At 30.4% G+C, this 27,668-nt stretch overlaps 2 protein-coding genes across 2 annotated transcripts; one reads left to right on the forward strand and one right to left on the reverse strand.

Annotated features, from left to right (window-relative positions):
* Positions 1 to 1,869: 1,869 nt before the first annotated feature.
* On the reverse strand, positions 1,870 to 6,949 carry LOC110721415 (LOB domain-containing protein 30-like). Its single transcript, XM_021900556.1, has 2 exons — positions 5,674 to 6,949; positions 1,870 to 2,655 (listed from the first exon to the last, which is right to left on the reverse strand). Exons 1-2 carry the CDS (start codon positions 6,010 to 6,012, stop codon positions 2,248 to 2,250), a joined length of 747 nt encoding a protein of 248 aa, XP_021756248.1. The 5' UTR covers positions 6,013 to 6,949; the 3' UTR covers positions 1,870 to 2,247.
* Positions 6,950 to 22,026: 15,077 nt separating this feature from the next.
* On the forward strand, positions 22,027 to 26,987 carry LOC110721416 (LOB domain-containing protein 19-like). The gene is made up of 2 exons (XM_021900557.1): positions 22,027 to 22,829; positions 26,307 to 26,987. The coding sequence occupies exons 1-2, from the start codon at positions 22,479 to 22,481 to the stop codon at positions 26,700 to 26,702; spliced, it is 747 nt and encodes a 248-aa protein (XP_021756249.1). The 5' UTR covers positions 22,027 to 22,478; the 3' UTR covers positions 26,703 to 26,987.
* Positions 26,988 to 27,668: the final 681 nt, after the last annotated feature.

Here is a 27,668-nt window from a genome sequence, read left to right on the forward strand (position 1 = left end):
TGAGTGAGGAAGTGGCTCAGTTAAAAGTCATACCCAATTTTTTTGATGAATTTTTATTTCTAATTTTATTTTTTTGGATGAATTTGTTTTGTTTGTGAATCACTCAAAGGAAAATAATTAAAGTTACATCTCAAAATAATTAAAGATTTAAAGGGTCTTTTTTTTTCTAATCAAATTTGGGGTTTAATTCTCTCTCTTCCACATGGAATTGGGGATTTTTTAAAAGAAACAAATGAAATGATGAATCAAGAAAAACTTTAAAAATTGTGAGAATCATGCATTCTTGTTGGCATTGGATAAATGATAGCTTGGGAAGTTTGACTAATAGGTTGGAAACATGAAGTTTTGCAAACGAATAACATTTTATCTACTATTTTTAATTTCGATTGAGATAATTTAACAACTAGTAATGTGCGTTAATGTGTGTAGTGGGTATATCAAGGGTTTTGTTTGATAAATTTAGTAAAATTGATAAATATATGTTTAAAAACCTAATCCAAAGTGAACTACTAAATGCGATCGACAAGTTCTATCTATCAACACCATTAAGACCAAATTGTCCTTCTCTCACTTTCTTACTTGGCACAACTAATACTATCGAATCACCCAATGGCCACAAACATCAACACCACATTACAGCCATCGCTAGTAACCACCATCCACTATCGTGTCAACCCAACCACCACTCCCACGAACAACCCATGGAAACAAACAATAAAATTTAAACTAGCAATCATGTATGCGTTAGAGAGATAACGAGTTTCCTTTGGTTTGATTATGTGTGCGTTAAAGAGATAATGAGTAGAATGCATGAATTGTGGACAATAATAATACATAAGTGAATCCATTAAGAAGAAATGTGAGGATGTTAATACATATTGAAGCTACATTTTGGTTGCTGAAACGTACCAATACTTAGTGTGGATATGTGCGTTAGTGTATTATTGTAGCATGAAATTGTGACAACATGGTATCGGCACCCTAGTCCTGATTGTGGCCCATCAATTAGCAACAACTTATGACAAATTGGCAATATGGTATGTATCATGTATGTTTGTAACGAGCTTAACTTCAAATTTTCAAGTCTAATCAGTTTCAGACTTAGTTATTCGACTATAGCTTTTGCTTTTATGTGTGTGCTTTGAACTACTCTTAATCCAAACAAGAGGTTTTCTCTTTTTAATGTAAATTGGACATAATTTTTCAGTTAAATTTTGAATCGAACTCAACCCAAATTTAGATAATATTTAATGGATTTGGACAAGTTTTTGGACTTACGTCAAAGTAAAAAAACGTGCATTGACTGAAGTTCTTTTATGATAACATAAATATCATAATTACATGCTTTTAAAACAAAACTAGTCTGTGACCCGGGCTTTGCCCCGGGTATTGAATAATTTCATTTTTATATTAGACGTTTTAAAAGACTTATTAATTTTTTTAACGTGGGTAAATTAGAATACAATGACAACAATAATTTATTCTACATTATAATACATGTATGTATTTATATATAAATTTGGATTAATAGAGCATGAATTAATTATAGTCAAGATGGTAATACATATGGTTTCCATTCGATGAGGTTTGGGGTTCAAGTCTAAGAAGGGATACATGGCACATACACGAATTTATAAACGCCTTTTAATATATAGTATAGATTATTAATTTATTTTGATATGTTGGATAAATTACTAATTTAAATATATTGTTATTCAAACAAAATTCAGTCATAGATACATTTGTGTCAATGTATCTAATACATATTGCATACAACCCATCACATATATGAAGCTTGAACATTTGTAAAATTTTGCAATTTTTCCCAAGTTTAAAATTAACCCTATTATTGCACATTGGCCTTCTATTTTCCTGATACTTGTAAATTTTGTTAAGATTTAACCCTTAAAACACATGAAACTAACAAGGCAAAGCAAATTTTATATAAGAAATTTGGAGGCAGCATAAAAAAAAAATAAAAAAAAAGAGTACTTAATTTTCTATTATACGGTACCTACATGTAATTAACGAAAATTTGATTCTTTTTCTAGAGTTTATATAACATAAAATTCCAATTAAGGCAGGATTAAAGTTAAATAGGAAAAAAAAAATTATAACAATAATAATTACGACAAAGAGCAAATCAGTTATCCAAATTGTACTGATATTAACCCAAATTTCCTAATCTGAACCATTTCAAAACGGTTTCGGGTCAAGTACTTGATGTTAAATTGGAGTCAAATTATCTCATTTAGACATGGATGATGAAGGTGATGGATCATGCATGTGCCCATAACTTGGTGATCCATGTCTATGAAGGAACTCACGTGCCACTGCTTGTAGATCACCCCCTCCAATGTTAGAGGATGGCCCAATGTTTGGGCCTCTTTCACCTGATCCATATGAGCGTTGGTCCATTGGGCCTCGTTGTTGCTGCTGTTGTTGCTGCTGCATGGCCCATAATGGTTGAACCATTGGGTCAAATAGTGAGGATAGGTCATAAGTGGCAGGCACGGTGGATGCTGATGGAAGGTCGGCGATTGATAGTTGTGGTGGCGGCATTAGTGGTTGTGGTGGCGGAGGCGGTGGTGTTGGTACTTCTAGGTGTGCCAGATGTGCTTGTAAGTATGAGAGCTCCGCTTGTAAATTCACAACCTTGGAGTAAGAAAACATTTTTAAAAATCTTAGTACAACTTAATTAACCAACATAATTTAAACATCACCTACTCATTCTTTAGTGATATAAACGCATAGAATAATGATGCAGAGAAATTCAAGAATAATAAACCGCCACTCATATTATAAATATATTACTATTAGAACTATAGGGACTGTATTTTCTTTACCACCAAGGGTCAAGACATCGTGGCATTCAATTTCAAAGGAGCAATATATTCTCCACAAAAGAATTAATTATATTCAAGGTTTATGAAGATTGTCTATATACAAGACTAACGTGTAAGAAGATAACTCAAAAGAACATATTAAAATTGATGTAGGATAACTAATTTAGACAAGGAGTTTTGTATGTACATAGTCTACATACTATTTCTTAATATATTCAAGAGAATCTTAATATAAACTCTAGATCGAGTATGCTTCCAAGTTAATCATATGATTACATGTTTTGTTTTCAATCTCTTTCTCAGCTACTTTGCGGAAAATCTATACAAATTATCTTAACTTGAATGCATAAATACGCTAACATGGTACTTCGATCCCATAAACATATGGATCATCGATCCACTTCTTCTTGAAAACAATAAAAAGTAGCACATAGAAAAAAGCAGCATGTATGCAAATCATACAATCATAAAACCATATTATAAGCATAAAATTAATTGGAAAAAACTAGATTAGAACTATTTAGCAAATAATTTATAAACTACACATGCGTATTATTTCCTTGAGATTTTTTTTTTTAAATCATCTATATTGTGTTGAGTTTAACAACACTTATTTTTATCTTTTGTATCTTTTTATAAGTAATGGTGCATTCTTTTACCTAAACTTCACTTGTTAGACTTGATTAGCTATGATATTCATTTTATATTTACACATGATTGAAACTGATCAATCTTGATTAAAACTGATTAGCTTGGATCATGGTTTTTTAATGTGATCAAACGCATCCTAATTTGTGTATTTTTGCCACATTCAATGAGTAATTGACTCAATAGGTAGAATAAGTATATTTCATGCTTAATGGTCCCAAATCTATCAAATCTTTATAATTTTTCAAAATCAACTATTAGTATTACAAAATTATGATGGATTATTTTTATAAATTCAAGGTAACTACTTACCTTAGTGAATACTCAAGACCAGGAAAAATGAGGGAAGAAAATTTTCAGTTAGAAGTCAAAATGACACATAATGTCCCTACAAACTTAGCCATTGATGAAACATGTGGGGGATTGGTAAGCCAACATACATAAAAAATGGTGATATATAAATTAAATTAACAAGGGTAAAGTTAACTCTTTTTCTAGCAAAATCAATTTAGAAAATAAATATACATAAATCATCCTTTTTTCGAAAAGAAAATTCTTAAATCATCCTAATAAAGAAATAGAAGAAAAATAAACAAAAAAATAAATAAAGGGAAACCGACCAATTCCTTATTACCTGCTAAATTCACGTAGCACAAAAAAATTGGCTAACCAACCTTTAACACCACAATACCAGACAAATATTACTAATGCTAGCTGCAGTTTTCGATCCTCCTAACATACTATTTTTCTTTGTTTTATGGCAATCCAAATGTATCCTCAATTTCAGTAACGCAGTTGAATACTTGTTTCCCCTAACCACAATCATTATTATTCCCTCTCTCCATCCCCGGCCCCAAGTTTGTACTAAATTTTTTCCGTTATGATCTAACAATGTTACCCTCTCACTATACATATACTCGTAGTTTATAAAATGAGGCGTTTTTATAATTAAAGACAGAAGGGATTATACATATTTCTTAAGTGGTACAGTGTATAAATTTCTCTAATTGGAACAACATTGATAATTACAAAAAAAAATCTCTTTGTAGAAAGTTTAAATTAGTGGGGCAGCCAATTTGACAAGTAATATTGTTTACATATCTAAATTATGAATTTTTTGGAGGTACATGAACAATGTAGCTTAGTAGTGTTAGATTGTTATTTCCCTCTTTGGTTAAGTAATTAATTAATGACTTTCTTAATTGTCAATGTTAACTAGAACTTGTATACTACATTGAATATAATTTCAACTATAGCTAGGTTGCTTAGAAGTTACTTAGTGTAGTTTATTCTTCATTTAATAATGTCACTATATAAGACACCTTAATGCTTAATTGATATGAAATTTAATAAAATAAGATAGACCACATTATTGGTCATATCCTAGAGTGCATTTTCCCTAATAATTCAATAATGTTTACATATGCTCCAAATCTATATATAGATGTATCCTATATATAAGAGAGAATTAGATCAATTGCACTTAATTCGATTATATGTATTAGATGAAAACTGAACAAAAATGTGACCTGTATGTCACCTAAATGAACAAGGACAATGGACTCAATTTGATTATTATTCAATGAATGAAAAAAAAATAGAGATTGGTCAGTTAGCATCTTAATTAATTATGATAAATTAAATCTTGATTCGAGGAATCAATAATAAGAAAAAATTGAATTTTTTTCTAGAAAAATAGGAATGGAAATGAATCTTCTAAACATAAATTCACCATTGATTTTAATAAATTTGAACAAACTAGTCAGTCAGTTGAATGTGAATGCCACATTTTCTTTTCGTAACTGAACATTATTATATGCAATAGACAACTGTTATTTTTATCCGTTTCAATTCAATTACACAAGAAAATGATGCAATTAAACAGATTACTACTTATACCTCACGAGACTTTACCATCTAAACGGATCATTAATTAATACAAGTTTGTACACAAATCAAATGCTCATACATTAAATGTAATTCAAAAGTGATATAGCTTCATGATGAAAATGAGTTTTGAACAACCCATCAAAAACAAGGACAAAGCCACCAAGACACAACCACACCATAATTCATCAAAAAACCAACTTGAATTTCAACCAATTTAGATTGAAAAATAAAAATTCCACAAAGTTTAAATTTCGGGGATATAATTAATAATTAATTAATAAAATCGTACCTGTTGTTGAAGAGCAAAGATATGAGCAACACAACCATAGACGGGGTCACGAAGCCTAGCTTGAGCCTCATAACAAATAGTAACAACAGCATCAAGCCTCTTATGAACAGGAATATGTAACAACAATTTTGACACATTACTTGCTCCAAACACCTTGTGCACCGCTGCAAAATGAGCAGCCCCTTGTTCGGAATCGAAATACGGGGCGAATATGCACCCTACCACACATTTCCTACGCAAGAATTTGCAAGCACCACACGGTCCGCCACCACCTCCTCCACCACTCCCTCCTCCTCCTCCCCCTCCGCTACTACTACTCCCAGGGTTTGCACAACTCATTGTAACGATCACTTCAATTCAATTCAATTCAGTTCAAATCAGTATCAAAGCAATTTTTTTTTTTAACTAGGGTTCTTACATAATTTTTTTTTTTTGGTGGTGAAAGAATTAAGAAGAGGGTTGATATAAAGAGAAGAAGAAGAAGGGTGTATGTAAAAGTAGGTGAGTGTTTTATTGGGTTGGTTGTTTTTTTAGGGATGAATGATGTTTTTTTTTTCTCACTAAATTTTTTGTAAATATTTTTTTTTTGGGGTTGAGAGAAATGAAATGTTTAAGTAGAAGAAGAAGAAGAAGAAGAAGAAGAGGAAGGAGGAGGACAAATCTTTAAAGCCACGCGAAAAAGCAAAGTCACATTTTAGCTGCTTACGTGAAGCAAACATGAGATAAGTCTTAGCTTAGTTTAACCCAAAGCACCGCACTTACACTACATGCTTTTTTTTATTAATTTTTTTTTTGGTTTTCTCTCTTATTTTAAGTTTAAGTCTCTCTCAAAGTCCCTTTTCTTTATAATTGCACCTTCTTAAACTCGTGGTGATTTTTATTTATGTTGCATATGTGTGATACATGAGGTATTTCTGTTATTGTAAGTCTGTAATACCATGTGACAGTGTTATTGGGTTGGTTGTTTATAATTGGTTTTAACTTACGAGATTTTTTTTTTTAATTTTTCAGTTTCTATCAGTTGAGCTGAGATCTACACAATTATGTCATTTTCAATATATGTTGTATTATGTATGGCTCTATTTGGTAATCCATTAATTGTTAGGCTACATTTAATTTTAATGTATTTGAATAATTAGTGTTGTTTGGCATGAATGTATCTTGAAATTTTTTTAGAAATTTACTAATGACTTAATTGAGAAGCTTTTGAAAACATGGAGCTACATTGTTCTTTTTGGATCACCCTCTTCAATATATCTTTAATTATTTCAATATGTTTAGTGACTTAAATAATACTTTTTCTTTCAAAAAATTTAACGGAGTACTTGAATTTGTTGGATTTTTTCGCTTACTAATGTATAAATATTAAAGAATGAAAAAACACGGTTTTACTGTACAAACAGCTCATACAATTAGCTAACTTCTCAATTTCAGTAGCCAACTTTTACTATTTCATGTAACTTGCTAGTTTCATCTCTTTATAACTAATTTCGTCAAAGAGAGCATGTAACAGTTATAGGAAATGTTCTATGATGTCATGTAGTAAACCTTTAGCTTTTAAATTTTATTGTTTATTTTAGACCATAGTTTGTTAGCAAAGACTAGCAAAGGCTGTTACTACTATTCATTCACATTTATTTGTTTCATTTTTTCCCTTTTTATTCAATGGTTTTTCAAAGAAAAGTATGGAATAGGGAGAATGTGGAACGTGTCCTTTAGGGTCAATCTAAACTTGCCTCCCTTAGCTGCGTGTTTGAAGCTGCGTAGAGGGCAAAATATGCAAAATCATCTCTTAACTAAGATTATAATCTTTGATCTCTCTATTTTGTTGAAAAGGACTCATCTTTTGCTTAATTTATGGATTCTAAGTTTGTGTAATTAGAAAGATTACTATTCATTCATTAAAAGTTTATAACTGAAAAGCTTCTTGCCAATAGAAGATACATTTGTTGAATGTTGATTGTTGATTGTCGATTGTCGGTTGTCCGGTTCATATTTTAGTGTATTTATTGGTGGTATTGCCAGGCGCCCACAGATTATATTAGACATAAATTACCCGTTATTCTTAATAGTGGTTTTCATTTTGGTATGAACTACTTTATGTTTGACATTAGAAAAACATACATAGTAACAAAATAGTTTACAAATTGTGTGATCAATGACTTTACTTTGATTAGTGTTCTCCCCCCCCCCCCCCCCAAGTAGTAGCTACTTTTTAATTAATGTTTACACATGTTATAAAATTACAACTAATTAATTTAATTATACATTTCCTTTTTATCTGTCCTAATTTAGTTGAATTTTAATTTAACAAAGGCCATTATCATTTTATTACTTCTTCCCTCTACCCTTGGCCCAACACTCATCTCTCTTCTCATCTAGCTTTTTTATTAAGATAATTCTTCGTAAATGATAACCATGCAAACACCAATCTTCTAACACAGGTGTTTTAATTGATAGGTAGGCAAATTAAATTAGGACAGAGAGGGTATAAACAAATTTTTGTGCCTAATATAGTTCTATCACCAAATACTTAATTAATTTTTGTAAGCACTACAAAATTTAATTTTATTGAAACAATACCCCCATCATATACAATTTTCTACCAACAATAATGATTTAGAATTTTGCTCCGAGAATATATAATTCAGGTTGCAACACATAGAGCGTTCAAGCACGCGTCAATCACATACATTTATGCTCGCAAAATGACATATTCCGTGTTGCTAAATAATCTAAACGTGATTTAGGCTCTATGTCATCCGTAATAAGTGCACATTGCACATACATGAAAGTGATAAAATGCTGTTTGTCACTTAAAATTCTTGTATCTTACCATAAAAAGAAGCGACAAATATCATTCAAACTAGAGTAGTATGTAATGAAATTTGCACATTCAAGTATTCAACAGAACACCCAAAACATTTAAGAGTATCGTACTAATTAGGTGACGTCGTCTTAATTTGTCGAGATAATAAGTAAATTCCTCAATTCCAATTCCTATGAGGTGTATGGAACGTTAGTTACATGCATATGCATGTTTGTTGCACACTTGCACATATTACCCTATGACTATTGGCTAAATGTCTTAAGAAATGAATTGATGGTGTGTATCCAATTTTTGGTTTCATATTCATTTTTAATTCTTAATTGCTCATACAATGATCAACCAGGGACATGATATTTACTAATCAATAGGGAGTAACTCTTTTTAGTTGATTGTATAGGCGATGCTATGAGTTGTTTTGCATGTCGTGTGTTTTGCCAAGATTTAATAAGGACAACTATTTTGCTAAGAAATCGTGTGTCGTATATAACTACAATTTATTTTATTTTTTTTTAAAAAAAAAAATCCTCATTTTTTACAGTCATGAACTTTTCTGATTTGATCTGAGTGCTCCGACCTTTAAATTTGACTAAACTTCGACATAATTTGTACATCACTCCTTAAGATAAAAATTATTATTACATTATATTTGTGTATTAATAATGACGTGTATTTTTAAAATATGAAATTTGCAAAAGTATTTTAAATACAAAGTTAAAGATCGATATTTAGCGATATGTGAACGAAAATAAAAAAAAAAATCCGATCAAGCATATGAGCTAAGCTGAATTTAACCTAGCCTAATAATACCGATCAAGCGATCATATATACTTAATTATATGGTTATATTATTAAGTGAAGTTATACATTAATTACCCTAGAATAAGGTTAATCTTGATTAGGATAGATAGATTTTTTTGACAAACATTTATAGGTTAGGGCAAACAACATGGTGATGTATAGTAGTAGAGGAGTAGGCGTAGTACCACGTAAACAGAATGTAGGCAGAAGAAGAAAGTACCATTGTACCAAGTATGGTCTATGGTCTATGGACTATGCTGGTTATTCCGATGCTTGTCCAAACCGTGTGGTGGGTAAATGAACCAATATGTTCAATATTAAGTTTTCATACTTGACTGCCGCGTATCTTAGACTATATTTTTTAAAAATAAAATTATATATTTTATTATTCCATAATTAGTAGCTTACTTTGTTATAAATATGATTTTTTTTCATACAACTAATATTAGTAAGTCATTTCCCTTCAAAAAAAATAATAATAATAGTAAGTCATTTATCATTTGGGTTAATTCTACATTATTTTTTTTTATTTTTTTATTTTAATCCTTAGCTTATAGAGGTCATATGACTAGTTATTAATTGCTCTGATATCATGACAATATTTAAGGAAATCATTTTCCTTTCCATGGATTGATTATCGCGTGAGTGTATATACAAACTATATGTTAAATCACACTAAAAACCTAAGCTTATATACTAAGAATATGACTTTGATCTAATGATATCCCATATACATCAATGCATCGTAGATCAATAATCCCAATACTATTATTTGTGATATGGATTATAAAATTATTGATCCATTTTTTATATGGATTATATATATATATATATAGAAATGACTTTTTTTTTTTGTACATAAATTGATAGAATTAAGTCAGAATAAATTGAATTAACCATATCTTAAGTAATACTCCGTACATTTTGCCACCTTAATTATTACGAACTTTATTAATTGAATATTGAATTTCGATAAAGCTGGTAACATAATGCTAATTAATTAGGTATACGATGGTAGTTAGATAGGTTATATCGAATATGTTTAGGATTAATAGAATATGGATCAAACGCCTAATTATATTTTTTTTTACCTAAATTAGGATTTGAAACTTCTACAAATCTTATTATTCGTTTTTACGATACATGAAATGTGACCGTCTCTCAACCAAATGATATAATGCGTGACTAATGTAAACTAGCTAGATATTACGTATTTGAGTAGTTGAAATCCCCTCAACTCCCACATTTGAAGATCTCTATATTTGCTTGATTCATCCGCCACTTATTCTTCTAGAGTTAAATTAGAAATAGTAACACTACTTATGAGTTATAATAACGAGTAAAAATAAAATAAGTGCGAGTGTGCGACAATTATTTCACTAGAAAAACGCTTGTTTAGACTTGCTTATATATGTTTAAATCAGTGGATAGTTTAAATGTAAACATGTTGTACTAGCCTTGTATAGACCTGCTTATATAATTTTAAGATGGATTAAAGAACAAAGTGATTGTTGATTCATGAATTCATACTAGGTCCAAATATGCATGGTATCGTAGTTTAGACAATATAACAATAGAAAAGTGAGTTTTAAATAATTTATTGAGCGTTGAGATTTAAGTTACATAAATTTCATTCAATTTCATCATCATAATTAAAAATTGTCTTACAAAAATAAGTAATATAAACAAGATTCAAGTTAAATTTCATTAACATTGGTAGACATATACTATGGATATACATTTTTTTATCCTCTTCATCACATGTATGAAGTATTAGATTTATAAAATTTTAATGTTCGTATCACTGTTCACACGATCATCTATCTCATATTTAAATTGTTCTTCATTAATTGATCGAACTTTTTCTTTGACTAAATAAACTAATTGGACAACGATGCTCAATCATAATACTATAGTCTATAGTATGATATATGTATATTTATGACCACTCGTGCGTAGTCAAAAACCTAGGAAACACAATTTCCTTATTCTAAGACGTTTGCTTGCTAGTAGCTAGTAATATGCAACTATGATATGTAATCATGCAACAATATATTTGGACTTTAAAACATTACATTTTTATATTATTATAAATAGATACTACCTTGGATTATTATTGCTAATCATATCACTAAGCTTAGTATGTTAACAACAAGATGTCACCTTGTGACACGACAAGGGGGGCTCTTTGTTATGTTTAATTAGCGAAAATGTGGGGTTTAACAAGTAAGCAAAAAAATTCTACTATAAAGTTGTAATTAATTAATTAAACTTGATTTATATAAAAGTGTAAAGAAGCTAGTCAAAGATCGATATCAGCTTTTGGACCAACCTATCATGAAAGCCTATTGGTATACCTACTTTTTGAGTTTATAATCCAAAAGTTTATACGTTGGTCATTCTTTCTACTATAGCTTAGTAGCTTACTATTTGGTGTTGAGTAGCATGTAGTAGAGGGAGGATGAAAAATATCCTTTATTTGGTGTGAAAATTCTTTTCCTATTCATTGTCGGAAATTATAAAATCTAATTATACTTAATTAAGAATAAATGAATACGTACTACTAATTTAATATACTTATAATATTGCACTTAGTACTTCGCATATAACTATTCGGTGCTAAGAACGTTCATGTAAATGTTAAATAGATTGGTTTAATCTTGGAGAGTGATATCTAAGATTCAAGATCAGCATATGACTCTTCATATATCATAAACAAACAAAATGTGGACTCTTAAGCTGATCATGCAATTGAATATCTTTCTTCTTTCATTTAAGTAAAACTAATCAGTAGCTAATGTAATTGATAGAGGTTTCATTTGATTATTTTCATATTTTGAGGTCATGGGTGCAGTCTCTACTAGTACTGGTCCTTAATTAAAGATGGAAAATTTCAAGAGCCTGACATTTATTATTGAGTTGATTTACTTGTAAAAATTTCAATCCAATACAATCTTTCTTCTTACATGATTGAGAATATAATTGAGAATTTAAGTAGAAGTAGTTTATTTATCGATACAATTTCATCATAATAGAGGTGTGGACACTTATGAACTAAAACTGCCCAATCAACGGGCCGGGTAAGGAATGTGGAGTTGTAGCTGCTTTGACAGGACAAACAATGTTGTAGGTTGTAATTGCTTGGATGTTGTAATACATGACATTGAGTAGTTAGTTGAATAGTTGAAAGGAAGCAAGCAAAAATGTACAACTATAGCTAGCTACTTAGCTAGTGTGATCTACTACTATTGATTGCATCTTCATCTTCATGTACTAAACTATTGATGGTCGATGGGATGTTCAAATGTACGTAGAAGATCCAAATTACTTTGTTGTCTTTTATTGATGTTTTGGCTTTTTTTTTTTTTTTTGGGTGATTCTTTAATTTTGGTCAGTTGGTCTTTTAAGGCTTGTTCAATATTCAAATTAATTCTCCCGTAAAAAAAAAAAAAATTAATTAATTATGAAAATCTTGAATTTTATCTTCCTATGCTGAAACAATATTGGAAAATGGTCCCATAAAAGATTTCTATTGACAAGGACTTGCATGATCCAATCAATTTGTATATCATCCAAATAATAAACCTAGTAATATTTATTAAAAAATATGCAAAATATAATTATCAATCAATATATGCCACCTAACTTGCATTTCAATTATATGTGTTTTTTTTTTTTTTTTTGATAATCGGATTATATGTGAATTGATTACTCAATATTAGAAGACTTTTGTCAGTGATAATATAAAAATTAATTTGAGATGAGTGTTGATTAAAGATTAATACGAAATACAAATTTTTATTTATGCTTTTTGAAAACCATTTCCTTAAATACATTGGCACATTTATATATTGACATACTAGTTATCAGTTTATATAACTATGGTTAGAGCTGAGCATCTTGTTGTGCCAGGCCATCGCGGGTCATGCCTCGCCGTGCTAGGAGGTGGGTCGTGTCGTGCCATGCTGGGCCTGGGTGATGGTGGGCGGTGTTGTAATACCATGTATTTTCTAAACGTATTTTCTAATTAATTAATTAATTAATTAATATTTTCTAAAAGGGTATGTTAGTAATTTATTTCACTATTTGAATTTTGGAGCCAAAATGATATTTGAATTTTGGCGTCAAATACATTTTAAAACTCAATAATTATTTTGGATTTTGGATAAGATTTATTATCCATTTATTTTATTTAAAAAATTGGAATATTTATATATTTCGGATATTTTAATTAAAGCAAAAACTATATTTTATTATTTAATTAATAAGGTCCGAAAATTCCTAATTATTGACTAAGATTTTCGGATTTTCCTAGTGTGGAAAATATAATTTTCTAGGTTAATTTATATAGTGAATAATTGGTACCTCTTTAATTAATTATTGGGATATTCTCAATGGTAACCCCTTACAATTGTTACGCACCAACGGTAACCCTCCTTTTTTTGGATTATACGAAATGACACTACTTTTCTTTTTTCTCCTAAAGATGACATTAATGATGGTGTTTTAACATAAAATAGTCAATTAAAATTAACTATGGTTAGTTTTTTTTTTAAAGAAAAAAAGAAAAACATTTAGAAAAATTAACAACCACAACCATCATCCACACCACCATCTCCACCAGCCAGCCACCGCCATATCCCTCCCCTTTTCCGGTGCCTACCTCATTCCCAACCCCCTTTCTCTCTCCTTCTCCTTACACCAGCCGTCCCTCACCCTCCTTCCCTGCCACTGCTCCCCACCCCTGAGGACCGCCCATATGGCCTCACCTTGATACCCCAACCGAAACTAAATGGCGAAAATTCATCCGTTAATGGCATTTTTGTGGGTTTGTCACCGTTCTCGTGAGCGCACTCCATGATCGCACCATCTGGGTCTTCAATTAGGGCGTTAAATTGATGTTAGCAGCTGCCATTGTGGTTGAAATTACAATTGTTGCTGACTGAATTGTTGATTGCAAAGGGAGATTAATTGGTAAAAATCGAATTGGCGACGGTTTTAAGGTGAGCTGGGAAGTGACCAGCGTTGATTGGTGGCGAATTGACGAATATAGGTGGCGAATTGGTGGAGCAATTGGTGCTGTGTGGGCTGCCGGAGGTTGGGCGGCTGTAGGTTGCTGAGGTTTTGGGGGAGAGGGCGTCATGGACTCGTGGTTCAGGGGGATGGGGGAGTGGAGAGGGCGCGGCAGGGAAGGGGGAGGCTGGCGTGTCGGCAAAGGAAGGGGAGTGGTGGCAGGTTGGTGGGGGTAGGGGGAGGCCGGCGCCGGCATGGGTTGGGCAGGGGAGTGGTGGCAGGTTGGTGGGGGAAGGGGGTGATTGTTTTTTTTTTTAAAATAAAATCTGTCAAATAAAAGGGGGCATTTTTGTCATTTTGCTATTTTGGTTAACCATAGTTTAATTTTATGTTAAAACACCATCATTAGGAGAAAAAAGATAACTAAGGTCATTTCGTATAATCCAAAAAAAGGGGAGTTACCGTTGGTGAGTAGCAATTGTAGGGGGTTACCATTGAGAATATCCCTTAATTATTTTATACAATAAATATTATTTACACGATTATTTTTAATTCCTTAAATCTAGAAAAATAACTCCCTAAAATATACTAATAGGATCCGAAAATTTGAGCTATCGAAGCTCAATATTTTCGGCCCTCATGGTCAAATTTTGGATGATTTATTTTGCAAAATTGTATTTTTAATTATCTCCTTAAAATCTCTTATTTTCCTTAATTTTATTTCTCCATCTCCTAAATATTTTATCATCTTATTTTCCTACCTTATATCTTCCTTGATTATTCCCCAAGTAATCTCTTTTGCCATATTATTTTTCATGACAACACACTTTCCTTAATTCTATTATCTTAATCACCTTAATATCAAAACTTTCCATATTTCTTTCATTCTCTTCTCCAAGTAATTCCTAAATTCTTTTTACCATAATTCTTCCTACATTTTCCTACCATAATTCTTGCATGAGCTAGCCTATAAATACCCCCTCATACCTCTCAAATTCTTCACACCAAAAACTCAATTATCTTCCTCTATTTTACTCTTCTTTTTCTTCAACCTTTTCCTACTTTTATTTTCCTCTTTTCTGAAAGAAAATCTGCCCGTATATCTTTGGAGCCAATTTTCGGGCACTTCTAGTCAGTTTTGGGGTTTTGCTATTTCATGAAAATTTGTTCCTCTCGAAAAATCTTTGAGGTTAAGCTCAAGAATCACCCAATTTGGAGTTATGACCTCTGCAAGTTCTACCTATTCTTTCCAATGCAAATTCAATTCTCTTTAATTCTATTCCTTTATTTTCTTCATGGTTAGTTTTCTAAAATATAAATACCTATTTCAAAGTTATAATTTTATATTAAAGTATTATTTTTAATAGAGTTTTATAGTAGGGCACTGGCTGCTCGGCCGGGCGGCAGACCAGCAGCAGAAGATAGGGCAACTTTGCTTCCCTTGCTTCTCCTTGCTCATCCCTCTAAACCGAGGTTCTTCACTCTAAACTGCGTTTAGTTTGCTTCTAATTCTTTGCTTTACTTAATTAAAACACCTTCACCTATATTAATTAAGCAAAACAAACATGAAATTTGTCTCATACTCTAAATTACTCAACAGTGATTAGTGATTAGTGATTAGTGGTGAGGTGAAGAGAGTTGGCAAATGGGGATATGGGGGGATGGTGATGAATCTGGTGTTTGGATTGGTAGAGTCAGAAAAGGGGTGGGCTAAAATTAAAAGTACAACTTTAGAACTAAATATAGTGGGCTTCTTATCTGACAGGCCCATATGATTTAAATTCCATTCGGCCCTTAAAATAAGAGATCTGGACCTATCACTTACACAAACCACTAATCGGCCCAAATTGGGAAATCTTCTATCCATCCTTTCCTTTCATTCTCTTTGTCCAATTTTTACTTTGTAAAAAGTATTTGCTTTAGGTTTGCCTTTTTATTAACTATTGCTGTTGGATTTTATTGTTTATATGATTTTCTGAAATTATGACTTTATGCACTAGAGGCAATAACATAATGTGTCACTATATTGATTTTTGTAAGGTAAGAAAAATGACCGTGACTAAATTTGAACTCTTACGATTTATTATTTTAAAAAATTTGACTTAAAAGTACTCGTGCGTTACTTAGGATAATTTTCCGGATATATCATACATTCATACATGTTATTTTAATCTCAGACTTTTTCGAATGCTCCCTCTAAACAAACAAAATAAGCAACTTGTAAGAGCTGTAACTATAACTTAGAACAACATCCAAATAGATAATGAAAATGATCGATTGCGGTCTTGAATTTAGATTTTTAAGAACAGTATCCGAAATTAGATAAGGAAATGATTATTATAGTATATACGAGTACTAATATACAATCTAAGCTAGTTGCATAAAATTAAATAGGGATCCTAATGACAAGAATAAGAGCTAGGAGTGGTAAATTAGCAAACAAGCAATATGGTACTGTTGAACCGACGAGTGCTCCTTGAAAATATCGTGATTTGCTTAAAACACAAGGCAAAAGGAAATGGCTGAAACAATGAAAGAGACACGTGTCGAAAAGGGGTGAGGACAGACAGGGCAGGGGCAGTAAAAGTTAGGAATAAACTAAAAAAAGAGAGGTTAATATTGCTTGGCATTTCGTGATACTCACTGTGTGGGCTTGACTCACTGACTCACATTTTATCAATCCATCCCATGTTTCTTAGAAACCCTTTCTCCAAATTTATTTTCCTATTTAGAGGCGTCAAAATTAATTCAATAAATAAATAAAATAAAAAAATTTAAATTTAAACTTTAACTTTAACTTGTATGAATAACACAATAGTTAGCATGAATCAAATTAATTTAAAATAGACCGATCCGGCCTTATCGAATTCAATCTGAATATCTGAATTAATACCTCTAGTCCTACCTTACTATTTTCCTCTTTTGTTTGAGTACAAGTAGTATGGAGTAAATATGTAGATTTAAAATATCAACGGACTATAGTTTTTATTACTCTGCAATTGATACCCCCTTCATCCTCACGTACAATTCAAATTTATCTTACGTACAATTTTTTTGAAAAGTGAAAGAAAAAGGACAATTGCGTTTTATTTATTAAAGATAAATATATATTATTAAGAAAAACAAAGATAGTGAGATTTGTTTGATTTAAAATGAAAAAAAAAAAGTAGAGTTTGATTAATCAAAATTAAACAAAAAAAAAAGTAAATAAAAATAAAAAGAGACTTTTTCTTTAAAGGCAATAATTTTTTTGTTTTTTTAAACAAAGGCAATAATATTTGATAATGAGAGGAGTATAGAGGGTCAAAATTGTGAATTGAAAAATATGTACACAATGCAAAACCTAAAAAAATAGTAATATTTATATCAAATCAATTTCGTGTATAACTTTAAATCAAATCAAGAAGTAGATCGTAATAGTAGTAAAATTTTATGTCTTCTTTCATCACATGCAATTGATGGATGGAAACACACTCCATCAAATTGATTGAAGTAACTTCAATTCAAATTTCTCTCTCTAGCTAACTCTATATATCTAGCTAGTACTTGCTAATTAGGCACCAACTGTGTTGATGCATGGCTTAAGGTTCTACCAAGTATGTACACCGTACTATAGCCTCTAACTCAGCTACTATATGGAGTTAGTAGTATAGGTAGTTTGAACCGTTGTTGAATGCCTTTGTGAGTTTTGTGTATCTTGTTTTCTTGGAGATTTCTCAAACTTACTTCCTATCAAATCTACTTAAATCTATCAACATAGAATACGTAATCATTTACATTAATACTCACTCCGTTTTTAAATACTTGTTCCACTTTTCATTTTTGGTCCTTTTTAAATACTTGCACAATTTCCTTATATGGAAAGCTTTTACAATATTTAAATTAACTAGTGAACCAAACATAAATCATATTTTATTAATTTCATATTATCTTTCCTCCAATTCTCTCAACTATTTTTGCTTTTTACAATTTTTTATTCTTCTACTTACCCCACTATCTCTATTTTTTATTACTTTTCCCAATTCCTCCTAAAACTCCGCACATGGAGAAATGGAGCAAGTATTTAAAACCAGAAGGAGTAATTCAAAGATTGAGCTTGGAGAATTGTGTTTCTACATGTGTTTTTATTGTTTTCAAATCATGCAATCATAGGTTAAGCGCGCACACACTTATATACATGAGTGTTATACATGTATGGATCTAATAATATCATACATACAAACATAGTATAGTGAGAATTGAAGTTGATTTGATGTAACCTTGAAACTAGGGTTACCATCCTTACTTTTTACCAAATAATCATGTTTTTTAAGCATTAATTTTTGTGTACATTATATTGATGTTACTTCATATAACAATAATTTTACCAACTAAGTTTAACACCCATTTGAAAACTGATTGATAAGATATGCATCACAAATTTACTAGGATATTCATAAAACTCCCACACATTAATTTTAATGTATCTTTCAACTCCCTCAAAATTAAGTTTACCTCTAAATAGTTAATAAGCACACATTTACTTTAATAGGATATCTAACCAAGCTTGTGTAATTATCCTTGAATAAAGAGTCCTTGAGCATATACGTTAGTCTTAATTTACAAGACATGACCTTCCTACTTTGTTTTACATTTACACAAAAAGGTTATAAGTCTAATATGCTCTGTATATATTGACCATATAGGCTGGCATATACAGCGTACACAAATAACACAATATACAAAAGTAAAGGATTTATTATTGAAGTTTTTATTTATTTATTTATTTATTTTTATTAATAAAATTAAGGCATATATTTTTATTGTTAGCTTAAATTTGTGACAATATTGTATATGAAAATAAGGATGAAAAAAAAAACAAAAACAATAACAATGCTCAAAATTATCTTCCTTAGTTGAACCATAACCTACTTCAATGACTACGACCCGTGAAAACGGTAGAAGAATCCTAAAAATAAGCATGTGGTTGTTTGTATGATACTATCCAATGAAACATTTCCTTCTAATATTACGGATTAAGGAACAATGACATTTTTTGTCACGCTATATTTTTATTATTATATACTATAGTATTTTTCTTATTTAATTTCCTTAGAAAATAACAGATCACTAACCTTGTCTACTACTTTCCTTAATATAAATTGCCCACAATTTCATACTTATATATGTTGCTTGACCTAACACCTAGAAACTTCTATTCGTGGAAATCTTCTGTCTGAAAAAAGTTGTTAATTTCTCAATTTGGTAAAATGTATGTACGTGGAGCTTAGCTTGTCAATTGATGTTTCTTTTGTCCAAATGATTTGAGGAAAAGGACTAATTATATGATGTATTTATGTCATCTTGTCATTTATCTTGTAAAGTTATATGCATTCTATGATAGCTTCACAGGAAATGATCAAAGTGAATATGTAGTGCAAAATGAAAAGGCCGGAGTTTAAAATTCTACTTAGACTATTCATAATAATATATTTTGATGATGAGCGAGTATAAGTTTGTAGTCTTTGTACACTATACATTTAATTGGATCACTTATAAATTTGTACTCTTTGGGATTGAGTTTTCTTTGCGATATGATAAGTGATAAAATAACAAAACTGTCATACTTCTTATTATAAATTACTTCGTATTTCGTATATGATTAAGGTCTAATAAAGTAAAAAAATTTATAATTCAGTCTAACAATATAATGGTGTAAAAAAAAGGGAGGAATGGAATAAAATAGTGAACAAAAGAGAAGAGAAGTGACAAGAGATAGAGCGTGTGTGTGAGAAAAGCAAGGACTTTAAAGTTGCTGTACACTTTTTTTAAGAGGAGCCTCAGCATCACCTCACCCTAGATGTCCCTTTCTTTAACACTTCATTTTTACCAATTTCCTACCAATTTTTAAGTAATGAAGGTAAAAAAAAAATAAAAAAATTACTTGAACTCCATATAAAATACTACCCTCGTTTTATATTAATTGTAACAATTAGACATTAATCATTGCAATAATATGACATAGAGGTAGTAATTCTTTGTGATTTTTTCCAGCCTTAATATATTTCTTTTATTCTTCCACTCCCTTTCCAAAAAAAAAATAAAATTTAGGGATTAATTTTAGAATCTACACAATATTCACTTATGTACGGTGAAACATAATTTTGTCTAGTTATCAGCATGCTTTGTGTTATAATATTAAAAAAAATGATGTAATGTGAGTAATAATAATGTTACTTCAAAAAAAAAAAAATGTTACTTCCTATTTTTGAATTGGCACATAGGGATAATTTTTTATTTATTTTTAACTATCTATATAAATTAATCACGTGCGATCTAGCTAATTTCATTATATTTAAAAATATAAATATTTATACTTGTATAATTTTATTAATATATGAATAAAGATCTTACTCCGTTATAGTTAAATTTTTACACCAAAAAAAAGGGATTATTGCAGATTTTTTTTTTTTAAAAAAAGGTCCTAAACTATTTATTTTTATTTCTGAATCAAAAAGTTCAGATAAGACTAAGTTCATATGTAAAAAGTAAGTTCCGATAAAGTTTATAAGCATTATCCAATTTTAAGTTACAGCTTCAAAGTAAATAAAATAAGTTCGGATGAATAAAAATTAGTAATATAAATACACCCTAAATATAAGTTAGAACTAAAAAAGACGAACATATGCAACACCCTAATTAAACGTTAGTTCTAAACCATCTAATTAATTCATATGCAAAGTATATTTATTTTGATAAAATTCCAATTCATTGTTTGCTATTCAAAAAAAAAATAATAATAAAAAAAAAAGAAAAAGAAAATGGAAGTAGCAGTAATAGAAAAAATGAAAAGAATTGTTTGCTTCACGCAAGAGGGTTACCCCTAGGCTGATATATTCTCAAAGTTGTCGTGGTTTTAAAGTTTACTCCAATAACCCAACTCTTCTCATTTTTCTTCCTCCCATAACTATATTATTTCCTCCGTACTATTTTTTTTAATTATTATTACTGTTTTCCTTTTATGTTTTGGTTTCTTTTATTGATATCATCTTAGGTCATCTCATTTCTTCTGCTATGTTATTAATGATGAATTGATGATCAAAACTGAAAAGTAAGAAAACATTCCTGATATTTATAACATGGCTAATGATCATACTACTTACTTGTAATTAATTTATTAAGTGCTTTTAAAAGTTTTATTAGGTGTGTCTTTAAATAGTTAGTGGTCTATTTTGTGCCATTGTTTTATGCACACTTTTATTTCTATTATTATCCAATGGATTATGATGTGGGCCGTGTGGTTTATTAGAGATGAATTAGACTAATACACACAACTACCAGTAGATAATTTATACTTATAGGAGGGAATAATTATCGGTCAAGTCCTTTATTGACTGGACATCTAATTGATATGTATGTACTACATATATACTTTGTAGTTATAAATGATTTATCATCCGAAATATCATTGTCTTGGTTGCTCAGATCACTTGCCCTCTTTGGAACAATTTATGCCAAGTAATAGTTAACCCTATATGCATAAAAAGGAAACTTCATTCTAGCACAGCTGTATACATTGAAGAAAATAAAAAGGAAAAATGCTATACATAACCCTATAAACATTAAATACACGCTAGAAAATCGTAACAATTTAAGAAATTATAAAAATATAAACACTAACTACACTAATTTACGTGTGTTTTTGTCATAAATTCCTAATTTTATACAATTTTCAAGAGTGTATTTAATACTTATATATAACCCTTATGTCTACATATAGCATTACCCTTACACCAAAATAAGGAAAAAGAACTCCTACTTTTTCATGAGACCAATTATTGACGTAATTATTAGATCAAGTGAAATTGGATGGTCACATTCTTTTTATTTCTTCCTAAACAATTAAATAAAATGCCACCATTTACAAGGTTATAATTAAATGTATGCACAACTCCACAAGTAGCTTCCAAAATGACCCACCACCAATATTTAATTTCCCCCTTCCAAAAAAAAAAAAAAAAAAAAAATCATCAAATTTTCTTGATTAAACAAATGTAGTCCCTTTTCACACCCTTTTCTAATTAATTAATAAATTCTTCCTCATTTTTTTCTCTTTAAATACCCTCCTACACCCCTCTTACAACTTCTTTCTCCTAATCTCTCTCTAAACATCCAACATCCATAAATGAGCAACCATCACCAACAAAACAACCACCAATGGCACGGCGGCGGTGGCGGTGGTGGTTGCGGCGACGGTAATAATAGTGGCGGGGGCCCGTGTGGAGCATGCAAGTACCTAAGAAGAAAATGTGTAAAAGGGTGTGTATTTGCACCCTACTTTGACTCCGAACAAGGCACGGCTCACTTTGCGGCCGTGCACAAAGTGTTTGGTGCTAGCAATGCTTCTAAGCTCCTCCTCCGCATCCCCGCTCACCGCCGCCTCGATGCCGTTGTTACTCTTTGTTATGAAGCTTTGTCTAGGGTTCGTGATCCTGTTTATGGTTGTGTTGCTCACATTTTCACTCTTCAACAACAGGTATGTAATTCTTATGTTACTTTTTTTTTTTTTTTTTTAGAATACACTCTTTTATGTTTTTTTAATTTTACTATGAATATTTTTTTTAATAAAATTTTCGAAAATAATTGTCGTTTTCATAGTATAATTTGAGCTAGTAGTGTGAAAATAAAATCAATAATTCACTTGAATTATTTACATTTTACTTTCAACTATATTAGCTAGGCTAAGTTTTAAAACATAAAGAATTTTTTGAATCACCGTGAATGAAATAATACAAGAAGATCATTAAGCAACGAAGGGATTAAGAATTTATAATCGACAATTTTCCTTACAATAATTAAAGTTGTTCACTGTTAAAAAAAGAAGGGGTTTGATTTAACTTTCTAATAATTCTGACTTAAATTTCTTTTAGGAAATTAAATTATGAATTTAAATTAGTCTTGATCACGAGTATTATATAGTGATTAGTAAAAAAATTTAAGAAGTTTCTTGTAGTGATCAGCTTTTGATGATTATTTAAGCTAAGGGTGACCTTGATTAACTAAACAAATCAAGAGTAATAATAAATTAGTAACATAAGACAAAACGTATTTTCGGTCAAATGATTGTTTCTTTGATTTTAAAATAAAAGTTGCATTTCTCTTTCATTGTATAAAAGAAGTGACAGATGATTGTGTAAGGAATCATGTCAAAAATTCCAAGATAAGGTTGATGATGATGTTATAAATGAGCATAAATTTAAAGTATTTTAACCAATTTTGTGAATTGAAGTAAGACAATAGATTTGACATGTCCTACAAAATTCCCATTAAGGGAAATGTACAAAGATTCTCTCTGTTTATAGTTAATTATCTAATAATAACATAAAATTTTTCAAGAATTTTAAAGAAGTTAAAATTAAGTGAACGAGGTATAATTCGTATAAAACTATAAATGCTAGTTTTAGCATGTTGGTCGTCAGGTGATTCAATCATACCCTATTGTCCATTTAATTAACATGTCCCATAAGAATTTGTAGATTACGGAGTAGTAACTTAAAAATGAGAGGCTAGTTATCGATTCAATTCAGTGGAAAAATTACCCATTTTATAAGGTAAATGAGCGTAAGAGGTTAGTAGAGCTTGTCTATCATCATATAACAATCTTCAAAGGAACGAGTAGAGAACTCTATTCATTAAACTATATGATGAATTGAAGTAGTTTTCTAATCTTAGTAGCTAGGAGTAGCTAGTAGTACTTCATTATTGAATAGCATATGGTCAAACATCCAACTTAATGCAATTGGATAAATCTAGTTTGAAGTTTGAACATCACATAAATTTTGGTTTGGTACGTTTGTTGTTTCCTAGAACATTAATTATCAACGGATACTAAATTCTCCGTTTGACATTCTTGTCCGACTTTCTTTCGTTGAATAAACCAAAATGCCGGGTAGACTAGTAGTAAATGTCTAAAAACATTACAAACTTAAGACACACCTTCTTTTTAATCTTTTTTGTAAGCTTAGATATCCATTAACATCTCGATTATGCTATGGCTGTTTATAATAAATTAAAACTCACATGTCAATCGATGTTATTACCGTTAAAGTTTTGTTCAATATTCTGTTTTAATTTTGACACCTTAATACTCTATAACATCGTTTAGCACCGAGCTAAAGGTTTAAAATTTAAAAATACGGCATGTAAGAAGTTACAAGTACACCGTTTAATAAAAAATACTCTGTAAATCAAATGATTATTAATTAAGTCATTGTTTTTAAGCTTAATAACGTTTTTAAAGGGTTTGGATGGAATAAATATATTAAGCATACTTCTTTTTTTTTTTTTTTTTGAAACATAAGCATTAAAATTCAATATCAGCATTTTAAAATTTCAACTTGATAAGTTGATAATAATTCTTTACCATAAAACCGAGTATATATTAATGTAATGTATATTGTATATTGTATGAGTTGCTAATTTGGGGGTTGGATTTTATGTAAGAGGTCATACGTTGCTTGCCGGAACTATCAAGCTAAACTTAGTGGCTCGAGAATTATTAAATGATTTACAATTTGTACGTGCATACAATAATAGTTATAGTATTATCTTTTACAATTAATTTGACTTTGTTACACCAATGCTGGTTTATTCATTGACAATAAAGAAGACTTTAGGGCAAATGAGTTTTGTAGGCTGTATTTTAAAACTATTTTTGGATCATGTACGTCATTCATAGGAGTTTTTATGATTGTTTTTGTAAACACTGGATTTCTTTTGTAAGAATGTAAGTTGACGTTGAGCTATTGATGAGATTTTATAATTTTAGAGTATATATAATACCCTTAATATAGTATGTTAACGTTTGGTTTTTTTTAAAAATTAAATGGCAAAATATCTTTGCCTATCTTTTTTAATTATCATTCTAAATCTTAAGTGTTGTGAGCTTACCTTTTTGTTTCATACGAAGGACAAGTATGTGATAGGATAAGGTGTGCATAAATGTAATTTTGTAAAAACTTGATTTTACGGTTAGTTTTCTGAACTCTAGGAGTATTTGATTTCTTTTTGTGGATGAATTTTCCTATTAAGTACTCTTAGGCATGTAATATTACTTTGTTAGTAAATTAAATAGTAAAATGTTCCATGCAATTCCTAGGATACATTAAAGATGCTGATAGTAAAAAACTAAACATCCAATAAAACTAGATTATATAGTAATATAATTTTCGATTTTTTGTTTTTGATGATCAGCCATGGTCATAAGAGCTTGATTAGATAAACCCTTGATGAAGTGTGGCATTATAAATTCCTTGATAAAATTGATTAGCACATTTTATCAAACTTTGCTGCTATAATTAGGCAAATTACCACTTTGCTTTTGGCGGCTTATAATAGACTAATTCACTTGATTAATAGTTAGATTCATTAAAAGTTTAGACACTAAAGACTAAAGACGAGGAAAGGAAAAGAAAAATCTAGAAATTTTATCATGAATGTGGAAAGGTTGTATGTTGCTTCAAAATCATTACGTCCAAGACTTCGGATTCCGATAAGATGAGGTTAATCATATCATTAGAGGTTTGTATCCAAGTCCTAGGAATTTAACCAAAGTCTACATGGATTAACTTTAGCTTTATATGCCACTCTACCAACTAAAAATGAAGGTAAAGATAATCTATTTTGGGTAAGTACATCCTAATATTTTCTAAATTAAGTAGGCCAATGAGACCCATCATGTACCTGCATACAAACAGACTATTTAGTTGAGTGACTTGGAGTTCATGTAATGTACAGCTCACCTAGACAATTTAGTTTCCTGATCTGTACTTGTATGTTTATCTTTATGATATAAAGTATAAACCAAAGACGTGTTTTTATCGCCTATATGTTTATATCATTGTCCTTTGTGCCTCTTTATAAAGATAACACGGAAAAATATTTAGCAATTGCACCACATGGACGAAGCTTTATTAATAAATAAACTAATTTTGTTTCTGACTGATGGCTGCAGGTACTAAATATGCAAGCAGAATTGGCCTTTGTTCAAGCCAGGCTTTCCACCTTACAACGCCTTCCGGCAGCTTTTCCTGCAGTAGACCAGACTCCTTCACATTGCTGTTTAGATCAAATCTCAGCATCTTCTGCCATTGCCACCACTACTAGCACTAGTACTGCGATTAATTCTATGCCTTCATTCGACAACTTTGCCTTACAATCACAACCCTCATTATCATCATTAGCAGCATCAGCACCCGTAACAGCAGCAGACTTGGCCAGTTTTTGTAACCTAACTGAATATCATCAGCACGACGATCTGATTTTTGAGGATGGTGATCTCCAAACGTTGACGCGAGAATTCGTATCCAAGTACCTTCCCGGGGTTAAGTTCAAGTCCGAGCCTCACTAATTAATTACACACCTAATAGCTATTATTGATCATGAAGATTTAGCAAATGATCTTGATAATTTTTTAGGTATCATCTTTATGCTAATCTTTTGTAATAGTAGTTTAAGTGTTGTACGTGTATCTTCGTTGTGACAAACTAATCTAAATGTTCTAGCGGAATGAAATTATAATCTCTTCATATTATGTAGGCTGAAATAAGTGGTTCATAGTCTAACACTCTGGCTTTTGGGCTGTGTTGATGGGCCACTGGATCTTGCTTCTTTTGGGCCCTTGCATGGTCTCGCGTTTTCGTGGGCTTTTCTACTTTGTTAATAGCAAGTTAACAGGTGTCAATGTGCCATTCATTTTCAAATAGCAAGTTGCATTTATTAACAAAGAGGGATTTTTTTTAGGTGTAGATAAATACAAATAACATTGATGCAAAGCGGAATCAATCTTAATCTTATTTTTGGATCTACATAAAAGTACATGTTGTAAGCATTTTATAAACCAATAAAGATTCTACTAAAAAAATAACAAAAAAAAAAAAAAAACCACCAATAAAGATTTTTGTGATTGATAAATAAAATCTTATAAATAAAATTCAAAAATGATCACTTATACTTAGTAGAGTTGTGACTTACGAAGTAACACTTATAATGTGTTTTATGGTGGTCTCACGGTGTATATGGAATGAGTTGGTAATTACCACTAATTTGTATATGTTCAAGTTTGAGCTTTTTAGTTGAGCTTAAAAGTTTGTTTGTGCTAAAATCATTCAAGATTTTTTGTTATTAATCTCTACCTTAAGTTCAAATTATCTCAACCCTATGCCCCACTTCTCTTACATATATATCCCTAAACAAAGAGATAATTAAATTTATCAATTACCAATGATAAAGAGCAACCCACTAATGCAAGAAACGAACATACACAACATGGATAAGTTAAAGTGATCAAGTTTGGTTATAAAATCCATTATTTGAT

The sequence above is a fragment of the Chenopodium quinoa genome, unplaced genomic scaffold (genome assembly GCF_001683475.1).
Source record: "Chenopodium quinoa cultivar QQ74 unplaced genomic scaffold, ASM168347v1, whole genome shotgun sequence".
Classification (NCBI taxonomy): domain Eukaryota; kingdom Viridiplantae; phylum Streptophyta; class Magnoliopsida; order Caryophyllales; family Amaranthaceae; genus Chenopodium; species Chenopodium quinoa.

Coding starts and splice junctions, on each gene's coding strand:
- LOC110721415 (XM_021900556.1), bottom strand. CDS start 6,012: ATGAGTTGTGCAAACCCTGGGAGTAGTAGTAGCGGAGGGGGAGGAGGA. Junction 2,656..5,673: donor TCTTTGCTCTTCAACAACAG/GTACGATTTTAT, acceptor TCTTACTCCAAG/GTTGTGAATTTACAAGCGGA.
- LOC110721416 (XM_021900557.1), top strand. CDS start 22,479: ATGAGCAACCATCACCAACAAAACAACCACCAATGGCACGGCGGCGGT. Junction 22,830..26,306: donor TTTTCACTCTTCAACAACAG/GTATGTAATTCT, acceptor TGATGGCTGCAG/GTACTAAATATGCAAGCAGA.